This window comes from Caloenas nicobarica, chromosome 7 (genome assembly GCF_036013445.1).
Source record: "Caloenas nicobarica isolate bCalNic1 chromosome 7, bCalNic1.hap1, whole genome shotgun sequence".
Lineage (NCBI taxonomy): Eukaryota > Metazoa > Chordata > Aves > Columbiformes > Columbidae > Caloenas > Caloenas nicobarica.
This window is the reverse complement of record NC_088251.1, coordinates 37,377,701-37,398,380: the sequence shown is the minus strand read 5'-3', so window position 1 is coordinate 37,398,380 and position 20,680 is coordinate 37,377,701. Positions and strand designations below refer to the sequence as shown.

The 20,680-nt window shown below is 41.8% G+C and overlaps 1 protein-coding gene across 3 annotated transcripts in view; it reads right to left on the bottom strand.

Annotated features, from left to right (window-relative positions):
• Positions 1-20,680, bottom strand: part of PRKG1 (protein kinase cGMP-dependent 1) — a 432,157-nt gene that overhangs the window by 172,754 nt on the left and 238,723 nt on the right. For all 3 annotated transcript variants that reach the window (XM_065639324.1, XM_065639331.1, XM_065639325.1), the window contains one exon: positions 2,963-3,068. In XM_065639324.1, the coding sequence (XP_065495396.1) occupies positions 2,963-3,068 (106 nt within the window). The remainder of the gene's footprint in view (positions 1-2,962; positions 3,069-20,680) is intronic.

Here is a 20,680-nt window from a genome sequence, read left to right as displayed (position 1 = left end):
TCCCATTTTTAAACATAACCAGCTCAGTTCTGCCCAGATCAAAACTTCCCACTTAAGCAGATCTGGGCTCGGATAAAACTGTTAATGAGACTCAAGATCAAGCCCAAGCGCTACGACCAAACGGTCGCGGCTGAAGAGCGGGCATTTTTTCAGCCAGATGAAAGTTTTTGACATTAAGTCTAAAGCTTGGGCTAACAAAATACTTTAATTTTCCTTCTATTAACACTAGTGAATTTTTATTTCTAAGATTGAGAATTGTGTGTGTACGTGTGAGCCACCGCTAAGTTTCCACTTCTAAATGCAGATCCTGTCTCTGGGGCTACACAGAGAATTTATTCATCATTTGCTCTCCGGATCCGTTCCAGGGTCTTGGATGAATCAGATTTTACAAAAAAATACAATATTTACTCTTCCAAGGCATTCTGGTCTTTTGGAAGAGTGGATATTCAGACCTCTCCTTAAAACTTTTTTATGATTTAGCAGGCAATTATTACACTTGCCACAGCATAAGGCTTTTCCCCATCTTTGATTTCCTGGCCAAATTTGTTTTATAAATAGCTGTTTCCTTAACTGAAATATTCTGATCTTGCTTCAATTGAATTATTTTTAATACAGGCTTGAGAATGTTGCAACGAGATGTACAGTTGATTTTAGCAGAGCCGTAACCTCCACTGCAGAATAATGCGCTTTCTTCCTTCTATAAGGGCAAATACATTCCACGATACACAGAAAGTTCGGTAAAAACTCAAGAAATGTTCAACAAAAAGCCCTGTGCCATAACGAGCCACTAACCCTACAGTACAATACTACATTTTCGCTTTTTCCTGTCAGCTACCCTACAAACCAGCTTGATATAACATGGATTTAGCCACATAATGCGCTATTGAAAATTTGTGTTTCAAAGGGAATCACTGCTATGATTTGTCATCCCGCGTATGCACAGGGATCAAAAAACGGTCTGGATTTTCCACCCAGGGAATTCATCCAGCTTTGGGGCACCTCAAGCATCATCCGCTGACTTTACAATCAACAGAAGGGGACACAGGGACAAGTTCCCCATAAATAGGATGAAAAGGGGGACGTTTGCTTGCCCCTCGCTCCAGCACATCGCCGGTGATTTATTTAAGTCAGAAGAGTTAAGTCAAGTTTTATAAACCCATAAAAACTACTCCTTGGAGCAAACCAGGAGAAAGCCTTCTGTCCCTGGAACTACTGGTGAAGTCAATCGGAATTTCTTGACCACAAAATGTCCTTTTTATTTTTTCTTAATATGTATTTTTTTATAGTTTTATACTTTTTTCAGAAGAACAGACTGGATTATACATACTCCATGTCACTGGTATGTTCCTTCCACCGAAAAAACATGGCAAAACCACCGCATATATTTCATATAATGATATATAATGACTCCAAGGAGCCCCGGTGACACCAGTGCAGCAAGATGAATGCAGAGATACAAACACTGTCATTTCACCCTCAAAAGCTGCATTTCTATTGCAGTTTGTTCTCAGGTGAAAATATGTTATTAAAGAGAATAACCATGACATTACTGCAATTAATTACAAGATTAGACAGGGCAAATTTTTTAGAACACTGCAAGCAGAAAATAACGCTTTCCATCCCCACTGCCCTTCCTCTCAACAGGTACCATTGAAGCTTTTGTTCCTACTCCATTAAATTTCTTAACGAGAGCATTTTCAACCACTTATTAATTAGGAAAGCAAAAAAAAGGAACACAGAATAAGGCCAACAATTGACATACTCTGTGTTTTCAAGACCGAACCTGTTTTTTCCTTGAAAACCAGAAGGAAAGCATCCTTCCAGTTCTTAGAACGTCATTATTTTGTTATTATTTTTTATTATTCATGACTGAAAATAATGACAGGTGAAACTCCAGGCCGCAAGGAGGTGGGATGTCAACCCAGCCAAGACTCGGTTGGGCAGGTCTCTGCTCCCAGATCTAAGTGGCTGATATATTATATATATTAAATAATAGCTATTTATATATACTAATAATATATTATTTTTTCTAAGTCCCTTTTTCCTCCAGTACTAACAGAAGAAAAACTAATTTAAAGTCGAATGAATACAGCCTAATGGTCCAGTTTACATTGCTGAATGCCCAAGCGAACGTACTATGCATGATTTTCCAATTTTAGAAGTCATATGCTTGAAAACACATAAAAAAGCAGGTCAGAAACAAAAGTAAATCAAGCACATGACATGGTAGGGTACAAATTAGTACGTCCACATTAGGGAGACCTGTTACCTGTCATCTGATAGGACTGCGGAGGATTAATTTTTCACTCGAAACATCCTTTAGAGGAGGGTGTATCATTACTCAGGTCTTCTACATCTTACAATAGCGCATTTCCCCCAAAATCTCTCTTTGGAATAAAGAAGCAACTTCTGAATTAGTTACTAAAACATCTCCCTATGTTGAAAATGAGCCAAATCCAAAATACAAAAGAAATCAATCAGGTATAGCTTCCCCCTGGAGAGAGGCAGGGGAAAGGAGCCCAAATTTGAAGGATTTGGCTCAAACCCCCAATCCGGCATCCAGAGAAATCATCATTTTACCCTCCTCCCCATTTCTTGCATTTTGTAACACTTTGAAAGGACTTGCTTTACAGTTTCCAAAACAGACTTTTCTCTAGAGAGGGTGGGGTTTTTTTGTTTTAATGGATATTTTCTCTAATAAGATATGCTTTGAATGACTCATACTAAAGCTTTTTCCCTTAGAGCTCGGCTGCGTGACTCTGCCGCTCAATAACTCCCAACGGGAATGGAACAAAACCCCAGCAAGATCCTTCTAGAGCTGGAGGACAGGCTCACAGAGGGTTAAACAGCAAATAAAACCAAAAGAGATGAGAAGGAAACAAATCAAATACTGCACACACACACAAAAAAAGTCAAAAGATGAGGATGGCAGTTTTTCGGATAAAGTAAACAAGCGTCATACCTTTTTAAAAATTCCATATACTCAGTATGCTTGATGAGGCCTGTCCTCATCATTATTGTTTGAAAACATTGCCGATCAATAGCCCAAAGTTTCACATTTACGAGAGCTGGAAAAAAAAACAAAACAAAACAAGGGAAAAATGTAATTAGCAAAATGTCGAAATTGGAAAAACCTGTTGTGAACTGCAGAAGCAAACAAATTAATTCGTGAGAAAGCATGAAAATGGGTACACATTTCAAACCAGTAACATAAAACTCATCCGCCGGACAATGGGCTAAGCGTGCACTGAAATGAGCTGAAATATCTTTAATTTTAGCTGTAGTACGTGGGTTTTTGGAAAGAGCATCGAGAAGCAGCTGCGAGATGAGAGGAAATCAAGGCAAGGAAGAAACGGGGTGAGTCACCGTAACCTGGGACGCATCATCCCCTACAAATCCAGGACATTCGGGAAACTTTCAGCACATTATCCTGTTTCCCACAGCGGAAAATCCAGGAAGGTTTCACCCTAATTCCAAAGTAAATGACTAATTTCTCCTTGACCTCCAGAGCTTTTCCAGAACCGAGCCCCGTTACATCCTAACGACTGAGCACCTACCGAGTCGGGACGCATTGAGTCATTTGGTTCCAACTTTAGTTTTCAGGTCTCGGATAAAATCCCAAGACTTCAGCGTTCCGCACCATTCACTACACCATATAGACTATTTCAGAAGCAAAGTCCCGTTGTAAACCCAAACACAATTAATTACCATTGCATAAAGCAAGACACCAAGACAACATGAATGGGATGGGCAGAATCCCACATGCTCCAGATTTTCATCTTCGATGTGGTTTAGACATTTGCATTAACTATAGATGTTTGCATACATATACAGTTTCTAACGGAGCTTCTCCTTAGAGAAACAGTTTAATTAAACAGAATTACTCTAAAGACCTCTGCACTTGTATTTATTTTCTTTTTTCCAGCGTGTAATTAATTTCATTCCCATATCCCCTTTCACTACAGGGAACAGAAATGAGCAAAAAGACTCTAAAAAACATTTACAAATATTGTCACGAATAAAAATCCAAGAAATTACTTTGCTTTTATTTGCCGGTCCTTTAGTTCATAAACACCCTGGTTAATGAGTTTTTCCTCCCTAACCACATTTGCAGTATGTAAAACCTTCAAAGTCCAAATTCCAATTTTTCTTCTCAAACCGCACTGCAGAACTAAGCAAATGCATCACACCATTTAAAGCCTCTTCTCATTTTCAAGACAGAAACTCCTTTTTGAGAAGCCTTCTTAGTTTTATAATCAAACTGGTGGGAAAGAATGACCTATAGCTTTAGGATGAGAGATTTCTGGAAAAAAAAAATTATTCTCGCACTCTGTCCAGAGAGGAACGGACAATTGTGGTTTGTATTCAACGTGTTGTGCAATTGTCACACAAGGTAAAAAAGGTGACTTGTTTAGTCATGAATGGCAAAAAAACCCCTGATAATTGAATATTTAAAATAAAAACATGTAGTGAATGTGAAAATAATGACTAAAGTACAGGTTGGTGGGCTGTTTGTTTGTTTTGGATGAAAATATCCATCAGCATCCTAGCGCCCTGTCATGAACAGGTACCATGAACGCATCTTATCTGTTCATCAAAAGTATTTTTTCCAAAGTACAGCCATCTTTCAGTGGGAAATTCAAGTTTCTACCTCTGTTTCTTTCATATAGTCTTCGTAGTGAGGGCATAACTATTAAGCTGACCTCACTAGTTGAGTGAGCTCAGAGGACGGCAAATACTTAAATTCACCTTTTTTTATCTGTTGCGTCACATCATTCTGAAAGACGGGACACCCTTCCTGGAAATAATTCTCTCTGCTGCTGCATCCCAATGGATTTTAACGGATCGTAAGCAAACAGCGCTGAAAAATAAAAGATTTTGTCCCCATTCTAATCCTGGCCACTTGGTGCTGAATGGACACGTTCGAGCGACTCGTTCTCCTCTGATGCTTCACGATATCGTATTTGATATCAATCCCCAAAGGCCAGAGCTCGGCAGCTCGCGCTCCGGCTCTTCATGCACTTCGGTAAACGGGAAAATGTAATGTGGTGCCTCTCCAGCAAAATGAAGATCCATTGATTGCTGCTGGAAATTGTTCCATTCAAACAAATCTCTGCAGCTGGCAATCGGCTGGGGAGCACGGGACTGAGGCCAGAACACGGCACGTATCTATATCTATATCTATATCTATATCTATATCTATATCTATATCTATATATATCATCTATATCTACATCTATATAATCTATATCTATATCATCTATATCTATATCATCTATATCTATATCTGATCTGTATCTGTATCTATATATCTATATCTATACGTGTATCTATATCTATATATGTCCAACTCTATTTATATCCATTAATACAGATACATAAAATTACATAAGCCTACATACATGAATATATAAAAAAATAAACATACACACAAATATGCACATATAATTATTTATAATTTTATAGACACAGTCCATATATTCATATAGGAAATATTTTATGCCTTTTTAAATCTACATCCCTCAGTTCTACATAGAGCTGGGCACTAGTGAACTGTACTAATAAGGACCGTGCAGTTCAGGAAAAGTTAAGTGCAGACAATGCACTTCTGCACTGCTAATTATAATCACTCCTGATACTTTATATGCACATTTATCCTGCCTAATGATAAACGTATGATTTAATAATGGCTAATCACAGTACAGCTTTAAATGTCAATAAGACCCTTAGAATCAGGTGCGAGCATCATCTCCCATTATGCTTGAAAACCTCTATAAATGTGTTAGAGGGTTACGGAAGGAACAGCGTAAATTCTGTAAGAATTGATGACATTAACAGCTTGAAAGAGATATATTTATGAGTGCTCTGAGATGAAAAATATATATATATATCTACACAAAGTTAATTCTGCCATGAATAACTGAGTCAGAACAGAGAGAGGCGATGCAGAGATTGTCTTGTCTGTCCTTCTGCAAAGATTTTCCGTGAAGCACGATTTCAGGAGAATATCTTATTCTCTGATTGCAACCATAAAATAATATGATAAATAACATTACAAAAGATGCGTGTACATACATACACAATGGGAGTTTCCTAGGACTATCCAATAATATAAAATATTACACTGCAACCAAAGCAGTTATACTACAATTCAAGTTTATTGCCTCTTTTACGCTTTTTCCTACTAAAATGTTATAGTCGGGGTTTCGTTTTGTTTTTATAACAGCACGTGACGCAATCACAATCAGGTGTATTATAAAATATATATTGTCACATGCACTTCCCCTTCACTCCAAGGCATGGATAAAAACAGGAATACTTCGATTGCATGTTAGAGATGAGCCATCCCATCCAAACAAGGATGCGGTGTGAGCTCCTAACAAAGGAGAAAATCAGAAAAATACGATTAAAGCACAGAGTGGTTAAATTAACAGAACTACTTCTGCTTTTTTCGGCAAGATTTCTTTTGAGAAATGGATTTCTCTGAATCTGAAACTCCAGACCAGAGCAAGGGCTGAAGCCGAAACAAAATGTTCCTGGATAAACAGGGAAAAAAAGCAAGAGCCGAAGCAAAAAAAAAATCGTGATCTCATGGCTCAAAACTGGATGGGGGTGGAGATGACACCCTTAAAGTTTAAATTTGAAGTGTTGATCATGGTCACTGCTAAATTCCTGATGATAAGTTGACTGAAATAATTTCAATCGATTGTTTCAAAGTCGTGCCCCTCTCTACACAAAAAGCACCAATTACACACTTACATAAAAATTAGAGAAGCTATTCAAATTTTCTCCATCTACTGCACTAAATAATAGGAACTACTCATTATTGATCTTCTCCAAGACTTAATTATCTTAATTTTTAACACTGCCGTTGTATCCCCAGCCTGCTCAAAGACAAACTTTTTGCCCTTTTGCTCCTTTTTTGACCCAGCGGCTCAAAATCATGAACTTCAGGCTCTCATCTGAGCTCCTCCTTTTCTCTGCAGCATTGAAATAGAGGGAAAAACGGCAGTTTTAAGTGAAAAAAGGTGTTTACAAAAAAGCATCACAAGTCTTACTTATGCTATATGTATTATATAAGATTATATATTATATGTTAATGTAGCTGGGGGAGGTCCTTCAGGTGCAGTTGCTAAGATGTACCTGAAAATATCGGCTCATTTTGCATCGCGTTATTGGAAAACCATCTTCCCAGCACGGATTTTAAGCCCAGGTCACTTTTCTGCAAAGCCAAGTCAACCCCAAACCGTCCCTTCGACCAAAGCCAGCGCGCAAAGCTCGATCAGGAAAACTTTAAAAGGTGCTTGAAATTCTTAAATCAGAGTAACCACCAGAACAGCGCCCGGACGGGTGAATTATTTCAAAATTAAATGCAATACTCGCGTGGCCCTGCAATCTTTTAGCATCTTTCCCGGTTTTTACGTGCTCGGTGAAGCCTTTCCACGTTTTTCAAGGATCATCGAGTGAATCATCCTCAGCTCAAGTGCTCACTGGTGGTGTTATCGGACCCGGAATTTTTTTATCGCCTTGCACCGTAAGCCACAATTCGTCACCTCGCTTTTGCTTTCAGGCTATTTTATTCAAATTGCAGTTTGTTTATCCGCCCAGGAAAGCCTCAGGCAAAGGAACAGCGGCATCTTTGTGTCCTTAGGGCCTCTGTGGCAGTAACAAGATGTAAAATTTCCACCCAAATTTAACAATCCGCCCGCTTGGGTTTGACGTTGCAAATATTATTGTGCAAATTACCGTCGGGGAGAACACAGTCATTTCCAGTTACTTGTGTTTTGTCATATACATCTTATAAAATGACGATGCGATGAAAAGCATCTTTAACTCAACAGAAGGAGCACATTGAATTGTTTTACCCCTCCTACACTTGGCCCAAGCAGACTCTGTTTTGGGCTACAGCACGGAGCAACACCGGTTTTTATTTAATGTGTATTTAACAGCTGGCACAAGAATAAATTGCCCTATTCTCAGGCGTTTCTGTTTCAAGATTCTACTAATAACAACTGTGGCAGCAGCACGACGACTTCACCCCAACGCTGTTTTCTCCGTAAGTACTTTCCCGTAACTCCCCAGGGGGATTTCACCACCTCATAGTGTGGGAAACAAGGAGTAATGTTATTTTTGGCCACGGAAAGATGCAGCATTCAAGCATTGTTTTGCATTCTCAGGACAGACCTGTGGCTTTTCCTGGCGTACAGTGAAGGACGAGTTTGTATCACATTCACCTCCCTCCTGTCAGATAGTTTATTTGGTACCGGTCTTTAAAGCAGAGGTCAAATAGACATTTTTGTTAGTGCCTGAAATCGCCAGCATATTAATATGACCTGAAGTAGGCAGAGCCAGATTTCACCTTTACTGTGATCCTTCACAGTTTTTATTCCCACCTCCCCCCGCCCCGAGCTTGACTAACTTGAATTTTACATTAAAATTGTCTGTGGTGACTAATAATATATTCAGGTTATGTGGGAAGGAACCAAAGCAGGAAGGACATAACTCAATGAGAAGTTCTCCAGACACCTCCGCTCCTGCTACAATAAACTGTGAACACCCCAAACATCCCAAGGAACTGCAGATATTTTCCACAGGAATGAAACACGCCTGGGTAAGATCAGAGATGACTAAGAAAAGAACCCGATGGAAATGGTTATTAACAAACTCTGCTCTTTCCCACCAGAATAAAGTCACTTCTGGTATTAAAAAGTCAATGAATCAAATTTGAGAGGTGGTAACATGAGCGATGAAGACGTCTGGGAAAAACAAAATGAAACACCGCAGGTGTGCTGTGGAAATGACTCAGTGGAAATTACAGCCACACTTTCTGCTCATCTTTAGTAAGAAATCAGTACATAGAATAACTGTTGATATTTAATTACAAGTAACAGAATTCACTATTGGTTTTACTGAAGTTTCGGTGTATTATGCTGGAGAAAGTGGGCCGACTCCTTCTCCCACTGAAGTGACTGCGCTCTGCAGAGTCAACAAAATGGTCTATTTAAAATAAAAACTAAAAAAGGATCAGCTCATCCCATTGCCCATGTGATGATGTTAGTTTTCTTCAGAGGAAGGGATGCCCTTGGTGTCTGGAGGACCCCGTGGGGAGACCTTTCCCATCTGGGATTCAGAGAAGAGCTGGGCCTACCCAGGCTCCCCCATGTCCACCCCACGGATCTCTTGCCTCTTTGATTCTCTTACTCTGGGCTGTTTACCCCCTAAAAATCCTGTATCACAGCAGGAGAAGAATGAAATTCTTTATAAAGAAAAGGCAACTGGAGTTCAACCAACCGGTGCAAGCGCTGGGGCCCTTGGAAAGCTTCAAGCCAAACGCTGGTTGACTTCAAGAGAGAGGATTCCATCCTTACTCCTCATCATAGGGCTTAAAACTGAAAATATCCTCACACTTAAGATCTGACATCTTTAAATACAATAATCCATATTAGATAATCCATATTAGATATCAAATCCCAGGACTTGTCTTGCCAGAAGAAAGAACCGACTAATCCAACCTTCTGCCCCAACCACCACCTTCACCCAGAGTTTCAAAGAAAACTTAACATCTAATGAGTTAATCAGGAATAACCCCAGCCTGGGTGGTTTTATTTATTTAAGGCCCATAGCGTTTAGCTGAGGGTATATATCATAATTTGTTTTTATCTACCGCAATTCATAACCTTCCTGTTGCCCTCCCCCAAACATCTCAGTCCTCTTCTGAAGACTCATAACTTCTTGGCCTTAATGAGCCATTGTGACAAGGATTAATTAAGCATTATGAAAGTCTTTAGTTGCATCACATTTTTTTTTCCTTGGAATTTCAAAACACACTACTTGTATTACAAAAGCTGCTAATTAGATGTCCTAATATGCTCTTTTTAAGCTAACTGCTATTTTACATAACCCTTACTATGTCATCTCTTACTCTTCCCTTCTGTATAAATGTAGTTCTGCTCTTCTTACATTCCCATGATCCAAAAGTTTTTCTAGGTTTTTAATTAAACTTACTTCGTACGAGTAAAGCTCACAAACTATTTAAGAAATTGTATTCATTCTAGTATTGAACATCCATATAAAAATGAAAGCTGAAAGAGTTTTGTAACGTAGTTTGGAAATAATCTATTCAGAACAATTTGAAAGCCACAAATAATACTTTCAAGTATTATTTTGAGTTTGATGGAGAGTGATGTGCGTTAGGTGAGATTAACGGAAAACCAACAAGGGTCTAATGCAGGTCAGAAGCCTAAAATTTAGTTGCTCAAACAACTAATTTAATGCAATGAAAGCAAGAGGGGTTGAAGTAAAATGTCTCCGGTTATTTGTGAAAGGAAAAAGAGAAAAAACCCCAAACTCTCATGGGGGTGTGAGATTCAGCCTGGGACACATCACCTCATTGGCATGCCGAGATCGTAAAAGCATCACCAAGAAACCTTGTGTCTAAGAGTAATGAGTAAAGTAATATATTCACATTTTAAAGAGACCTACAACTCAGTTCTAGCTCATTGCCTAAAGAAGCCCCAAGAACAAGGAAATTGCATAAACCCAATTAAAGGAAGTATCTTAATACTGCCCTAATTTGGAAGGGAAGGCATTGATAAACAAAGAAGCCAGCTTGGGAGACCATTAAAAAAGCAAAGGAAAAAAAATAACCATAAGGAGCTGAAGCATCTCAGAGAGTCCCCAGTGTAGAAAAAAGTTCCCTGCAACGCAGATGGGGCCGCATGAGGGGTCTGGAATTTGGGAAGGGAGGAATCGCTCCACCGACAGCAAACAAAAACAAGCCAGAAAAATTGTGTGGTATTGGGATGGAAAGAAAAAAGGTCCTAAAAAGTGGAGGAAAATCCCAGGCAGAATACCTGCGGCTCCTGGTCTGGCCACGAACGCTGCCAGAGCATCATGGAAAAATCCGGAAAGACGATATATAATAAATACATCCCGCAAGTTGTTCCGTTTCTTGAAGGCGTCAAGGCTGGACAAGGATCCCTTTGATGGTCCTTCTGCTGAAAGCACCTCTTTCATACTTTTCATTTGAAAAATACACAAATCACGGTGTTCACACTGAAAAATGATCTGGGGAAATAGAGCAACTCATAGAGTCGATAAAAAGAAGATAAATTCAACGAGCCAGCACGAAAATACAAACCAACAGGGCAGAACTTGGGTTAATTCTTAAGATGATCTTGCACAAGTTTAGAATTAGTTTGATCATTCGTAGGGAGTAAAGGTTTAACTGAATGATTCACACCAATCGTTGGTATCCTAAAGAGACATATACTTGAAAATTGTCATGGGGCTGAGAAATTCAGGAATGATTGGAAAATACACAATATACTGTATTCAAAAGAAAATATCACTTTAAGGATATAGGACTGCTAGATAACGTTTGCTTGTTAAAATAATAAAAAAAAGAAATGCACATGCAATGCCTTTTCTAAAAAGAAAGCGGAAGGTCTTTAATTACGTCTTGGAACATTTGTAAGCTATAAAGCACTATATATTGATATCGCTGGAAAAGCAGAGAGGTCTTGGAGTAGGAAGCTTTGCTGAGACTTCACCTCTCTGGAATTCACCAGTTCTCCAGCAGGTGAACCCAAATCTTCCATTGCTCTTCCATTGCTCTCTCCCCATCCAAGGGAGCACGGACACCCAAAACCAGCTGGAAATTATCCACCTGCTGAATGGTTTGGAAAGGAAGACAGTTTTTAAAGAGCTGTTCAGATATAGCAAAATTAATGATACTTTCTAAAAAGTACCAAATCGCTATTTTACTCTTCTTCTTCTTCTTCTTCTGCTTCCTCTTCTTCCTCCTCTTCTTCTTCTTCTTCTTCCTCTTCTTCTTTTTCTTCCTTTTCTTCTTCTTCCTCTTCTTCTTCTTCCTCTTCTTTTTCTTCTTCTTCTTCTTCTTCTCTTTCTTTTTCTCTTTCATTTTCTTTTTCTCTTCCTTCTTCTTTCACTTCCCAAGTTCTAGGTGCTAGTTGGCTATTCAGCCCCAAAAGTCGCTCCTCCGCCAACTTCCCATCAAGCTCATTGAACCAGAGCGATCAGCGCAAGCCCACGCGGAAAGCCATTTACACAGCCAGACACTCGCAGCACTCGTAATTCCGCACCGCAGGACGCTTTAATTCATGAATAATAACAATAAGAATGAGCAAAGTGCCATCTCTGCCTTCACCAGGTGGAACTAATTGACCAGGGACACCTTTGCGCCAATATATTTTTACTCCTTTGACGTCCGACTCAGTTCAAGTGCGTGACTCGAATTTGTTTTGCTACCGAAGCTCATAGCTGCTCATGGGGGCTTTCGAGCCACAAATTTAGATTGTTCTCTGAAACGATGGCACGCAAAAATATAAATACAAAGGAAAAGCAAAAACGCAGCTGTCCGTATGCAGAGCAATGTGAAGAATTTCTTTTTACACGATGTTATTAGTAGAACAGTTTTACTCTGCTAAGCAACAGGACACATACAAAAATGAAGGATTTTTGGACTGTATAATATTAAGCAAAGCGATGGAACAAACTATTCTGTAAATAGTGATGGTTTTAGCTGAAAAAACCCCTCTTTTTCCCCATTTCAGTTAAAATTCCCCTGGGTTTCTAACCACCAGCCGCATAAACTTCAGTCAGCACAACCAGCCACGAACTTGCCCAAGTACAGCAGCACAAGTGGAGATTTTGTTACTTTGCGTCATTTTCAGCAAAATACTGTATATAGTGCTGAGTCTCACTGCACGCCTGCTGTCTGCAAATAACGCTAAATTTTCAGAGCTGAGTTTGAAGAACAGTATTTTGAGAAATCCAGACATGAAGCTGCACCTTGGCGGCGCACCAGGAATATTAAACAAAGAGAAACATCAACAACGCAGAAGCTTCTCTGTGATTAAAAACAAGGCAGTTTGCTAACCGAACTTTGTCATAATTCCACATTTTAAAAATATTTCTTTCCCACAAGCAGGATTTCCAACAGAACGGTTAAATAACTCATGCTCAGCTCCCCGCCAGCTCAGGTAATGATGATTAAAAGCTTTTGCTTTGCTGCATCACAACGCACGAGTTCCTGGTTGTCGCACAAATCAAGATTTTTTTCTCTCTCAAGCGCGAACACTCACAGTGAGTACACTTTGTAGAACCCTGTCCCATCGGCTATCATAGGGATCTAGTTACTTTATTTGCTTTTTAAGGGGTGTCTCACGGATGCCATGAGAGCAGCGCCAAGCCCAGACCACTCCGTTCCTGCCCTTCATCGCCCGTAAAAATCACCCCAGCCACAATTCTTTCCCGGAGCGCTGGCTGTGCTGGACAGAAGTAACTGAATTAAGTGACAAGATAATATTGTTCTAAGGCTCCACCTGAGGTTTAAACTATGACTTGAAATACTCATCTTCTCTTTCTTTACATTTTCTTTTCCAGACTTCCAGTCGCTGCAGCTTCTTTCTCCCTCTAATTCTGACACCTTCAAGCTGGTAAGTGTTGGGCCATGGGAAGAGGACACGAATGACAGCGTTTGGCTGGGGAAAATATCACAATAACACCAGAAACTAATGCAAAGTAGCTGTCGATAAGCTCCGTAACCACAGACCAATAAAAGCCTCGGCAAGGGTTGTGCAAGAACCTTTCTGCTTTCCAAGAGAGGGACCGTGTTGTCAGAGACGCGCGAGCCACGTCATGCAGTCTTGCCTCTACCTTTTTTTCCCCTAGATTTTTATTATTAGATGATTACGGGGGGTCACGGTCTGTAATTAAGAGCTCTGCTGCTGGTGATGCCCGGATAACACGGGGCACCAGGGATGCTCAGCAATAGCAAAGCACCGGCGGTAAAAGTTGTGACCAACCACCCCGGCATTAGGGAGCAAATCCTGGGCTGCTTTTTCTTTTGGCTCACACAGCACTGCATAGCCTAAAATACATGTAAGCTTTTAATAGCTCCGCTAATTCAACGGCAAACACTGGCATTTGGCGGCGCAATGCCTATGAGAACGAGAAATGTAAGCGCGGCTTCATTTCTGGTGGCAAAGCAGAGAGAAAGTCACGCTTCTTAGTCCTTGAACAGCTTCAGCTGTACTGAGCGGAACAGCTGGCAAAAGTAAAATATACAAGCAGCCACCTAAAAAATATCTAAGCCAAACCAGGGGACGTTGCTGCTGCGAGCTGGGTAGGGCTGCTGAAAGAAACTCTGCTTTCTAGCAGGAATCAGAACATTCCCTCGCTCGAGCTGCTTCACCATTTGTCTGTTTTGACAGCGTGTTTAATCTAACAGGGTTTAACAAGCAATCGCATCCAGGAGTCTACATTAGATTTGATTCAGTACCGGAGTTAAGATTTTGGGATATAATTATTCAACAGATCGTTGCCTCCTTCATAAACAGGTAATTTTAGTCAAGGCAGGATCGCAGCCTCACCCCTCCTTCAGAAAAACTGGTTTGGGGAAGAATTCCAGTCCAGCCATGAGTATCTACACTTTTATTTCCCAAAGCATTCCTTATTAAAAGAAGATGATAGCACCTGAGGCCTATTAATCAGATTTCAAACATCTTCCCAGAGGGTTATTTCCTCGCCATGTCCGGCCTTCCCAGTGAGGGTGTGTAAAGTCTGAGAGCCGGCTGTGATTTAGCCTGTTTGCTTTGTTTTTCCAGTCTCTGCGTCTACGTCTTCCTGAAATGACCTGATCTCTGAGAAGGAACTTGCTTCTGTGTTCGAAAACCAGTGGACGACCACAGTCTGAATAAAGCAAAAGTCAAACAGCAGTAATAACATTCAGATACCGGAGAGCACAGCCAGGGAAATGGAAAAGGGCAATTTCAAAATATCACTTAGGAAACAGAAAGACCGGGCACTTTGTCTTTTGAAAACAAGGTCTTGTTAGTCACCCGATGAGAAAGCAGGAGGTAGGAGATATGACATTCATTGCCTTAAAGCACCCTGAGAACTTCCCAAAACTTGACTGTTCGGTATTTTCCTATGCCCAGACAGCCACGGCTGGTCTCTCCGCATGGCAATTAACAGGGGACCAACAGAGAAACCTTCTCCTCTCCCTTTCACAGCATCTACCCCGTCCACTCCTCCCTTTCTGGAGATGGGGTTGGTTCCAACACTCGGCTCAGACAGGGGAGAACTGGATGGTGAGAACCACACATGGTCCCTTGAGGGCCTGTGATCCACAGCCAGTTCACCTCCATCTATCCACCTGACCACAGCCAGGTCACCTCCAGCCACCCACCTGACCACAGCCAGGTCACCTCCATCCATCCATCCATCCATCTATCCATCCATCCATCCATCCACCTGACCACAGCCAGGTCACCTCCATCCATCCATCCATCCATCCATCCATCCATCCATCCATCCATCCACCTGACCACAGCCAGGTCACATCCATCCATCTATCCATCCACCTGACCACAGCCAGGTCACCTCCATCCATCCATGCATCCATCCACCCGACCACAGCCAGGTCACCTCCATCCATCCATCCATCCATCCATCCATCCACCAGACCACAGCCAGGTTACCTCCATTCACCCACCCGACCACAGCCAGGTCATCTCCAGCCACCCATCTGACCACTCTCTGGTCACCTCCATCCACCCACCTGACCACAGCCAGGTCACCTCCATCCATCCATCCATCCATCCATCCATCTGACCACAGCCAGGTCACCTCCATCCATCCACCCGACCACAGCCAGGTCACCTCCATCCACCCATCTCACCACAGCCAGGTCACATCCATCCATCCACCCGACCACAGCCAGGTCACCTCCATCCATCCATCAACCTGACCACAGCCAGGTCACCTCCAGCCACCCACCCACAGGCTGGAGGGCAGACGGGGCCACAGCAGGAGGTACCGGTAGGAAAAAAGAAATAATAGTAAAAAGAAAGAAGGTTTTGGGGAAGGGCTGGGGAGGTGGAGATGAGTGAAGGAAGGGAAGGGATGTCACACCTGGAGAAAGATGCAGGAAGGAGCACAAGAATGACTTTGGGCCATCGCTGGAGAGCCTTCTTGGGGTGTCGGCTCCTGAAGTCAATGTGGGAGGACCTTGTAGGGTTGCAGAGACAGGTCTGGATACCCAGCCTTTGCGTCCCACTGAAAAAAAACTCACTGGCAGGTGCCAAAACCGCTTCAGGTAGCAAAGCAAGATCCGACCACGCTCTGAACCAAACCTGGAGGTGGTCACAGCTGGTGGCAATGCAAAGTGCACAACATCTGCTTGGGTACAGCTGCCTAATGGCAGAAAGAGAAAAAAAAAACCCTAAATATAAGGAATTTTTCAGCAGAAGGAAAGAGGGATATAAAGAAACGGAGGCAACTTTTGCCGCAGTGGGATTTCCGCCTTGCACCGCTCGTCTGCGCGCCAGGCTGGGAAGAAAGAACCAGCCCCAGAGCCCACGACCAAAGGCACAGAAAAAGCTGCGATTTCTCTGTTTGCTTTCTTTGTTTCCTTTGGGAGATGAATCCCCCCAAAACGACAGGACCCCCATCCCTCCCTCACAGGTCCCAGCACATCAGGACACAGAAAATCATTAACGCTTGTCCTGAGCCTCCAAATCTTGCTCCTCCGACCATCCCACCTGGGTGGCAAGAACATTTTTCCTGAGCGGAGGCAGACGGTCACTTTCTTCGGGTGACAGAATATTTAATGTGATCCATGAGGAGCTATTTTCCAAGCCATTAAATACATAATGCAGAAAGCAAATAACACTGTGTATTTCATTAGAGAAACTTGGGGGTTTTCAACACATGCTGCAAAGGACAGTTTGGAATAAAAAAAGTTTCTGATGCGTTTACTGACGTCGTTAAGGAGCACACAGCTACAATGGCTGTTGATTAATATATATATCAACTAAAAATCCCTTGCTGATTTGCAGAAGCAGCATTCCATCATTAGAAACCCTTTTGACTTTGATGAAAAACGCTGCTAACTTCAAACCAAGGGTGGGAGCAGGCATCTCAGTGAGCAGCAATCATCTTTAAAACCGGAATATTAAAGAGCCTTTTTTCTTCCTCTAATAACATTTATTAATTATTTTAAAATTTCTCCAGTCCCCAGCCAGCAGTAATTTTTTATAATTCACATAAAACTTGACGTTGCGTCCCAAAGGCAAGCAGTAATTGAGGTTAAAACACACTGAAGCTGCCTACCCTGGCAGGTTTGCTCATCGACTTTGGAGCTAACTAAATGTCATTGCTGCTGGTTAGGATTTTCTTTTTTCTTTTTCTTTTTTTTTTTTAATTTTGAGAGCCAGCAGAGTATAAAACACGAGTCAAAGCTGGACTTGCTTGTTCGCAGCTGTATAAATCAAAAATCAAAGCTGGACTTGGTCGTTTGCAGCTGCATAAACCCCGAATCAAAGCTGGATTCCTGCTGCCCGACACGCTCTGAAAAAGAAGGTGAAGATGAGTGCGAAGGGGATAAAGTTTGACGATCACGTCAAACTTTTTGGAGGTAAAAGCAGAAGAGGAGCTGCTGATGGATACGGCGTAACCCAGACGTAGATCTGGCTTGGATTCAGTGTGGTGTGGTGCTAATTAACATCACGTTCATTAATCCAGCGAGGCCTTTTGTTGATGAGGGTGCCTGCCGGACAAGCGCGCGTCAACAGCACCGCCAAAAACACGGAGAGCACCCGTGGTTCCGATTTAGAAGAGATAAACGCCGTCCTGACAAAGAGAGACCCACACTGCTGCCTTTTCCATCTCCCGTCATAGTTGCAACCAGAAAATATCCTTTAGAAACACTATTATTTCTCAGCAGGATCAGATATAGATCCCAGATCGAGTTACTGGCATCTCTGTCGCTGTGGCTTCATTTGCGCAAAATACCCAACCCTGGAAAATCAGTGTCATTGGGGGAAAATAATTGCATTTGAGGTGTATTCAGGCACTCCCCTGCAATAAACTGAAAATGTACGCAAACGCCTCACCCTCAAAAAAGTGAATTTTCACTCTTCCCAATAATCCCCTACCACAAGTTAGGTCTGTAGAGGAGGGACCATCAGCCTCACGCTTCAGATGTTCAACATTGGTAGGAAATTTCCCATTATTGCACCCAGTATCAATATCAGTGACATGTTGTATTCGCCCGTTCGAACAGGTTTTAGCCCATTTTCAACCTCCAAAGTGCAGAAGTCCAAGATTAATCCCAAACAAAGGGGTTAAATCTCCCCGATGCCAGGACCGGCTGCCCCTGCTGCTTCGCAAACGCTCTCATTTAAGAGATGACTTTTAACATCCTTGTTAATTAATCAGGTCGAGCAAGCTCAGCAGAGACATTTTTAAAACAGGCTCAGGGCCTTAACTCCGCTGAAACCTGTCCAGAAAATATTAATCTTTAGATGATGGGTCATTTCCAGGGGTTCTGCCGCTCCCGAGGCATCGCACCCGCTTCGGCATCGGTTCAGCATCAACCCGCTGGCAGGTCCGCATCCCACAGCTTTATTTAACGAGACTTGGATTGAAATCCTTTCAGAAAATTGCTGGGACTGTGGCTCGTTTGGACATTCAAAATCCATTCTTATAGAATTGCTCTTATCCAATCGCGATTAATCCTCTCCCAAGATGAGATTTATCAATAGGAAGTAAAGCAGTGAAGTTTATTTGTCTATAAAATGCATTTTTTATCAAAATACCAGGCCTTTATGCTATACAAAGACTCCAAAAGAAGAAGTGGAAGCCCAGTTCCTTGATAGCTACAGTTTCCCGGGAGGAAAAGTCTCCCCGTTTTTGGTGCGTGCCACGACACGAAGGGGGTTGATTCAAAGAAACATGTTTCAAGGCTTACGGTATCTTTCATCGTGCTCATTTCCTCTCTTTCTTTCCTTCTATTTTGCTTTATTTCCAGCTCAGGACATCATAGCAACCTTCGGGTCACCACGTGTGCCACCCTGGCAAATTGAGGGCAAGCAAAAAAAGCAAAAAAGCAAAACAAAAAAAGGCAAAAAGGCCAAAAGGCTGAGCAGAGGAAGAACAGATCGCTACACCTGCAATTAGCTTTACACTTTGCAATTAGTCCTCAAATCCTTCAGCTTCACAAAGGTGCTTTAAAACATGATTTTGGCCACTGAAGGCGCAGGCACATCTGCCAGCTGTTGGGTATTATCTCGGTTAATGAGAATTAATGAGAATTTCCCTATTCCCACCTGTACCGACACCCAAAAGCCGTCAGCTGAGCTCCAGCCCGCGCCAGCTGCCGGCTCCTCCCAAGGGACATCGATCGACACGGGAACGCGAACACGGGGATGCGTGTTGGGCAAGTCCTGCCGACAGCGGGACGCATGGAGAAGCGAGAGGACAGCTCCGGGCCTTGTAGGACGGAATTCCTGTACGCCACAGTTCAGATAAAGCACCTAAAACCAGCAACTAAATCTAAAAAGAAAAAAAAATTCAGTTCTCTTCTAGTTAAAGGGTGCAGACAGACCCATTTTTTTTGTTTTTTTTCTTTCTGTAGCCCAGCCCAAAGCTATGCAGAATAAGGCTCAAATATCTTGGGAGGCTTCAAGATTTGATTGAGTTTCGGGTTTTTCCTGACACCTGAAAAGAAAATGATCTATTTCCCCACGAAAATAAAATTCTCGTTCTCTTTTGAAGCCGCAGCCTTCACGTACATCTCCCAAATTCCCAGACTGGAACAACCGATCCGTCCTCAGGTCTCCGTGGTACCCGTGATCTTACAGATCTTGTGCCATTGCCCCTTTTCCAGATGACAGACTGGTAAGCATAGTTGGTATTTTATCGCATGGCAGCTGTTAAATACCTTCGTTACCCTTTTCACGCTGCTCCCAACCTTCGCCAGTTCGACTAGAGACATGTTCTGAGACGGGGAACCAGAAGTATACACGATATTCAAGATACATTCAAACCAGGGATTTACACAGGGGTAGAAAGACTTTTATCCTCTCTTTTTAAACCTCTATTTCTCTCCTAGTGCTCAATTTGGCTTTTTTGCCAGGCCACTTGGCTGACCTTTTCACAAACCCAAGACCTCATTCCTCAATTATAAGCCCCAGCTCCGAGGCCATCAGCTTATATACAAAAATAGGATTGCTATTTTTTTTCCGCGGAGCTTTCCATTCCTCTGCCTCCATTCTCCTTTTTAACACCAAGTCCCACATCTTCGTAAGATGCTCACAAGTCTCCTCACAACTCAAAATACTTAAAACGCTACTTCTCCCGCTGTCTGAGATTTGTTTATAGGCATTTGTCATCCTATAGAGATACTTTCAAAAGTACCTACAACATAATATATATTTAAAAGTCGCTGCTGCAAAGTCAAACCCTCTTTCACTAATAAGATGCCATTTTAAACAATCCACATCATCGATATGTTCAGGTTATTAAATCTGGGGGAATAAAGAACACAAAGTAACACACAGCTGGACAAATATTTGATGGGCCTGCGGTGTATTTTACAAGGGGGTAATCACTACTCAAACATTTAGTGACAAAAAGTAAACACCTGCTGATTATTTTACATCAAACCCACAATATTACTCAATCATAGATTTTATACTTTATATATCATCTAATTGCTATTTAGTTTTTCACTGTATTTTATTACAACCCTATCGTTTTACAAAGTAAAGAATTTCACATTGAAATCCTGACCCTGGTGACAAGACGGTTATTTTAACAGAGAAACGGGATTTGGACCATCAAGGTCAGATTCCACTTTGCTGGCTCACTG